Source organism: Gymnoscopelus microlampas (assembly GCF_963454915.1).
Source record: "Gymnoscopelus microlampas genome assembly, chromosome: 22".
NCBI classification, from domain to species: domain Eukaryota; kingdom Metazoa; phylum Chordata; class Actinopteri; order Myctophiformes; family Myctophidae; genus Gymnoscopelus; species Gymnoscopelus microlampas.
The window spans coordinates 45,598,482-45,605,670 of record NC_139959.1 but is presented as its reverse complement, the minus strand read 5'-3'; the positions used below and the strand labels follow the sequence as shown (position 1 = coordinate 45,605,670).

Below are 7,189 nucleotides of genomic sequence, written 5' to 3'. Positions count from 1 at the left end.
AGAGTGTGCAAATGGAACCAAATGGACCCGTACGGGTCCATTTGGTTCCATTTGTACACTCTCAGAGTTATGAGGGGTCATTGAAATTCAAAAAAGTTTGAGCACCACTGGCCTAATGCACACCAAACTGGAGATGACAACTCTAGGAGGACTTTTCTTCACCATGACCATTCACCATGGGTCACGCGAGTAAATATGTTTATTTTGTGTTTCCTAACTTCCTCATTTTTTTTATTATTTCAAAAGATTATCAAAACATTCCCAACAAAAAAACTTGTTTTCGAAAGCATACAAATACATTTAAAAATCCATTAATTAGAGGGGGAAAAGTACTTTTAAGAATTTGTGAAAATAGCAGATCTACAAGCTCGCAACATGTCGCATCTTGTGAGCTTGTAGATCGGCTATTTTCACTAGTTTGGGTCACGGGGAGACATAAGATTTATTTGGGGTCTCGAGCTAAAAGGTTTGGGAACCACTGCTCTAACACATTGGTTCTCAAAGTGGGGTCCGGGGACCCCCAGGGGTCATTGAGGGAGTTCCAGGGGGTCCCCAGCTAAATGATAGCTTAGGCACCAAATGGACCCTTATGGGTCTGTAACTCTGAGAGTGTTAAATTGACATAGATTTTACAATATAAATTGCGGTCCAAGTGATAGAAATGCCATTAAATGGGGGTCTGTAGCCTCTAATGCATGTCAATTTCCAATTTACAATACTTTTACTTCTACTCCACTACATCTCAGAGGCAAATATTGTACTTTTACTCCACTACAATTATTTGAACACTTTAGTTACTAGTTACTTTTAAGATATACATTATTATATTATAAAACATACCTGAACCACTTTAGCCTTATTTTATACATAGTCTATTTGAAAATAGCAGATCTACAAGCTCACAACGCTGCGACGTGTTGTGAGCTTGTAGATCTGCTATTTTCAAATATTTAGTACTTTTACTTTTGATACTTTAAGTACATTCTGATGCCAATACTGTTGTACTTTTACTCAAGTCAATTTTGAATTCTGGACTTTTACTTGTAACAGCTGTATTTTTATATTGCAGTATTGGTACTTTTTACTTAAGTAAAGAATTTGATTACTTTTTCCACCACTGCTCGCACGCTCAATAACTTTGTTATTGTGCAACAGTGAAACGTGTCTGCTTGCTTGACAGTTTGGTTCCGCATCGACAGTTTCTCCACAATTTAGAGGCAAATGTGGGCACATAATCATAAATATAATGATCCTAATATACAATTGAGAGTGGCGCGCATGCGCGACCGACACGGTACGACCGACCGTGTACCGTCTACTCTCATTACGGTCCTTTTCAACCCCAAAACAAGCCCCAAAAAGAAGCGCGACCGTCCGCTTACAATAAGCGGACATGGCAGCTGCCAGGTTCAGAGAAACAAGCAACCAGGTTAATGAAAACAACCGCAAAGCCACGTCGTCCTCTAACATTAGTCAACCCAGTACAATGCTCGGTGCAGATAAACACTTGTTGAACCAAACAGTGCGTCAAATGAATGTCTATTTACTGCTAGTAAAACAGTCAAATTACAACAGCATCTCCTTCTAGCGTTAAACTCATGTTACTCTATACCAGTGGTTCTCAAACTTTTTCATGTCAAGGACCCCCAAATAGACGCTTATTACCCCACGGACCCCCATTTGAAAAGATAAGCCAGGGACCCCAATAAGAGAAGGTTTTTAAGGCTCTCTAGCAGTGATTCTCAACCATTTTAACTTCAAAGGACCCCCAGTTTGACATCCATTAGGCTATTGACCCCCATTTAATGGCATTTATATCTCTGGGACCCCAATTTATATTGTAAAATCAATGTTAATTTAACTCTGAGAGTGTCCAAATGGAACCAAATGGACCCGTTAGGGTCCATTTGGACACTCTCAGAGTTACAGACCCATAAGGGTCCATTTGGTTCCTATCCATCATTTAGCTGGGGACCCCCTGGAACCCCCTCAAGTACCCCTGGGGGTCCCCGGACCCCACTTTGAGAACCAATGAGTTATATCACCACTTTTAACAGCCTGCTCAGGGACTACAGATGAAAGCTAGCTTCTGGCTAACTCTGGTTCATTACACGGATGTGAAAACCAACATATTGATTAATGTGCACTGTGTCCCTGGTAAATACATAAACATGATAGCAATACTGTTGATAATGTAATCATTTAAAACGTCACTGCCATGCGGTTGTAGGCATACGTTTATAGCCGTTAGCACTGGTTAGCCTAGGTTGTTTTTAACCCAGTTTTCAGAGGCTGTTTATGAAAACAAACCAACAGAGTCCTGGGGCCTGAAACAAACGTAGCCTGGCGTTTGCTCTTAATTCATTTAAGGCCCGTACATGTACATAAACGTTCACATTTCAAATATAAAGTTCTCACCTCACGGCCACGGATGTGACAATTCTGTTCGAGCCCTCAGAAGAAACTGCATCTTCAGTATTGTTCAATAAAAAGCATTTTAATCCGATCAGTGGCCATTTTCTCAGCATGTCCGCCATGCTTTCAACTGCATTACCCATCGGTTGGTAGGTGTACTGCACTCTGATAGAGTGTGCCAGCTATGAGCAAATGGCCACCGATCGGATTACGATGCGTTTTTATTGAACAATACGGAATATACGGCTACTTCTGAGGGCCCGTACATAATTATAACATCCGTGGCCATGGGGTAAAAACTTTATATTTGAAATTTGAACGTTCATGTAGTCCAAAAAAGGCGGGAGAAAATACAAATAAAGTAATAAAGGCGGGAAAAAAGTATATATCAAGTAATATTACTCACCTCAGACAAAAGAAGACGAAATGAAAGTAGATCAGTGATATATGAACCGAAATCAAGTAGAAGAGTTTCCAATAGTAATCTATCATCGACCGGAGAGACCTGGTATCGAGCGACCTAGCATCCGCTGTAAACCTTGAGAAATGAGCCGAGCTCTGCGGTAACGGTGGATTTAAGGAGAGGGACAAAACAACAAGGGCTGTGATTGGTCTGACAAGCAGACATGCGTACATGCAAGAGGGCATCCCCGGGAATGCCCTCTCGCGTGTACGCAAGCACAGACCCCCCCCCCGCCCCCGCCCACACACACACACACACGCTGTTACACGCACGCACATGCGCACGCACCCAAACAACTCTATGACGTGCACACACAAACACGACACGAACACGACACAAGCCCCGCCCCCCTTCCCACACACACACACACACACACACACACACACACACACACACACACACACACACACACACACACACACACACACACACACACACACACACACACACACACACACACACACACACTATTACAAGCACGCACATGCGCGCGAACCAAAAATAGATACATTTGTTTTCAATGCAAACGTCATTTCACTAATTTAAAAGTTAAAGAGAAGTTAGCGAAATATATAACAGCAACAATAATAATAATAATAATAATAATAATAATAATAATAATAATAATAATAGACATACATTGTAATATTTATTTAACAATGAATATCAATTAATCAATTATATCAATACTGCAATTGTAGAAACACTCTGCTACAAGTACAAGTCTGGAAATGAAAATTTACTTGAGTAAAAGTACAAAAGTATCGGCATCAAAATATACTTAAAGTACCAGAAGTAAAAGTAGTAATTAGGCAGAATGTCACATTTTAAGTTTTCAAATGCGTAAAATGTATACAAATCATTAGAAAATAGCAGATCTACAAGCTCACAACGGGTCCGGGTACTAAAGTATATCAAGTTCGCTTGAGACTGCGCCCCTCCGTCACGGTCCGGTCCAAAACTATACTTTATTAGCCAAAAAGAAGTTGTCTGTAGTTGTTGGAAAAAACGTGGCTCCAGCGGGAATCGAACTCGAGCCTGAGGGTCGGCAGCTTAACACCTAGTGAGGCACACCACGAATCCTGTTGCAATACTTGGGTTTTGGTTTTGATTTAGACCGGTGGTTCTTAAACTTTTTCATGTCAAGGCCCCCTGAATAGACGCTTATTACCCCACGGACCCCCATTTGAAAAGATATGCCAGGGACCCCAATAAGAGAAGGTTTTTATGGCTCTCTAGCAGTGATTCTCAACCATTTTAATTTCAAGGACCCCCAGTTTAACATGCATTAGGCTACGGACCCCCATTTAATGGCATTTATACCTCTGGGACCCCAATTCATATTGTAAAATCAATGTTAATTTAACTCTGAGAGTGTACAAATAGAACCAAATGGACCCGTTATGGTCCATTTGGTGGGGGGGGGGATTTGGGGGGGGGGGGGGGGGGGGATTCATGTCATGGCATCAGGCCAGGGTTCATTAGTGAGGAAAATAGAATAAAAAAATAAAAAGAAGTTCAGTTGAACGTTTGAGAACCTTCAAAAAGCAGGTTTTTGAGGGATTATTTGTATTTATTATTTATTTTATTACTAAAGGAAAAATTTTAATAGAATTTGTATTATCAAATAAATGTATTAAACACTTTAATCAACCCTATTTTATATTTGTACAAAGTTGTTGTGCAAAATAACAACAAGTCCCAAAAATATAAAGTTACTCCTAAGGCTATCATATAATGATTTACTTACTGTATCGATAGCTGTTGCACTCATGATACAATGTCTCTTTTTTATAATATTTTAATATAAAAGTTTATAATATTTAGAGAAATTCTAAGTTTCAAACGCAAAAGTAGTGGCAACTGGATATTTATTATAGTTAGACTGCATGTTACCTTTAAAGTTTAATGCACGTCTCCCATAGAGTTAAAAGGGGACGTCTCCCCACCCCCGCCTCCGCCCCCCGCTACTGAGACCGGTCGCGGCCCAGGGAGGCAAATGTCAGTCGCATCTTTTGTTGTCACGGCAACGTTGTCATCTGTCATCAAGGTAACGTGGGACGTCACAAAGGGCTGTTCCATTGCTTTTGTACCCTTTTGGAGCCCTTAAACCCTCCCACACTCAGACACTTTCCAGCTGACTTACCTTAAGCTAATGATGGTGCAGGGCTTGAGGGCTTAGGGCAGAGTTTGGAATTGGGCCAATATTACGCTAAGGTGCGCTAAAACACTTCCGGATACAGTCAGTGACGTCAGACATAGGGTTCAACCAATAGATAGACGCGCCGTGCGTTCACCGCTCACGGCCGCCATTATAGTAGTTTCTTTCAGTCAAATGAACTACACATTGTAAAAGTGGATTGTGCCCACAGGCAATGTAGGTAAACAAATAATATACATGCTGTTGGGTACAAAAATAACCAAAAATAACCCAATACCATATAAATAACCCAAAATGGGTAAAACTAAGAAACAAATCATTAGGAGTCATGGTTAACATCAGTTACATTATCATTGTGCATAGCAATGCACCTCAAGTAGTGACTGTGTCTGTTTTTTTAATTACATTATTGTTTCATAGAGACACTATATCAATCAATCTGTCAATATGATTACCATTGTATTGACATATTAGTTTGTGCAATGATAGATCTTACAAAACTGTTGCATGACAGCACAAGACATAATCAAAATTAATATTCATTGTCATAGTGGGATATGGTATGATACACTCCCTGGCCTTAACACGGTGCTCATCTCAAAATAACTGACTTCACTAAAGGGAAAAGGCAACTGCACCCAATGTGAACTTGAGACAACGAGGGGACTGAGCAACAGTTCGGATCCATGTAGAACAGGTCATTGATCTTGTGAGGGACAAGTACACCATATTACAAAGCACATTACCCATCTCTATCTCTACCAGACTGCAACTCCAGGAGAGCGAGAGCCTACATCTCTTGACAAGATGGTCAGAGTTTGCTGTGCTCTGTGCAACATTTATCCATCTGTTGTCCCTTCAGAATAGCATGGGTTTCAGTAACATTGTGTAGCACAGCAATGTACATCACACATTTGAATGATGTCGTTTTGTATCATTGGCTGCCGTTCATTTGTTTCATTGTGCAACTAATAAAACAAAAAAACAGGTGGCAGTGAAATATATGGCTTTTCTTTGCTTTTTAATAATTTAATCTGGTAATAATTTATGAGTCATGACAGTCCAATAACAATCTCATGTACACAGAAGGTTAATATTCTGTAGATATATTTTTTTCAGTTTTTCTGTTATGTTATCAGGTCATCGTCTTGCACACTGGTAACATAGGTGTCAAAATCAGACATATTCTTTGATTATTGATTGTGTTTGGCCATGTTTACTATTAGAAACGTTACTGCAATACTACTTGTTTTCTGCACTCCACACATTTCCATGTCTTGGGTACCCAGGTCAACCTGAGTCCCGGCAGAGTACTTCCGGAGAAGCGGACTGAGTGGCCCTGTCTTTCCCTATAGGACTGACCGTGGGTGCTACTGGGACGTAAGTCGGGGCTTGATCAACCCTGGCTGGGTCACCTGGGTGAGGGTGTACGTTGTTGCGAGACCCGAAACACCCGATGACCCCAGGCTACAACACTGATGATACGTCCCAGTTGTATCCATGTGATGTTTTTCTTTATTATAATCCGTGTGTGTGTGTGTGTGTGTGTGTGTGTGTGTGTGTGTGTGTGTGTGTGTGTGTGTTTGTGTGTGTGTGTGTGTGTGTGTGTGTGTGTGTGTGTGTAGGTGTAACAGTAGAGTAGGTTGTGTTGTCATCCATGGTGTGTGGATTGAGAGTCTGGTAGGTGGAGTCTGGAGGATAGTTCTCATAGGCTACCTGAGAACAACATTAATCTCATTAATATAAAGTATAATGTATATATTATGTATAATATATCATATTATAAAACATGCTTATGTATGAGAAAACACACACATATCCATAATCATGTTGATCACATTCATATTCTAGTCATTTACATGTGCATTAATAATAATATTATATGTTCACATCCTAGACCAGAAACATTTCAGCAGCATTTGTTTAAAAAAAAGCAATTATGTAAGTGTTAACATGCATTTGAGAGAAAATACTGTGTTTTTAAAATAACAATTTCAAAAACAGCTTTGCAACTTTAATCCACATTTAATTAGCATATGAAATCTGAACCCTACTCATGACCTGTGACCTTGTTTATGTATATGTACAGACCTGCTGCTGTGATCAGATCAGAGGCGGGTGGGGGCCTTCTGCCTCGACCATGTCGGGGG

At 40.3% G+C, this 7,189-nt stretch overlaps 2 protein-coding genes across 2 annotated transcripts in view; both read left to right on the top strand.

Annotated features, from left to right (window-relative positions):
• Window positions 1–7,189, top strand: part of LOC311038678 (NACHT, LRR and PYD domains-containing protein 12-like) — a gene marked incomplete at both ends in the record, with an annotated part of 279,561 nt that overhangs the window by 183,547 nt on the left and 88,825 nt on the right. The window lies entirely within an intron of this gene.
• The window catches only part of LOC311039064 (uncharacterized protein), a gene marked incomplete at both ends in the record, with an annotated part of 28,425 nt that continues 22,629 nt past the window's right edge, over window positions 1,394–7,189 (top strand). The window contains one exon of the mRNA XM_084048706.1: window positions 1,394–1,481. Coding sequence (XP_083904832.1) covers window positions 1,394–1,481 — 88 coding nt within the window. The remainder of the gene's footprint in view (window positions 1,482–7,189) is intronic.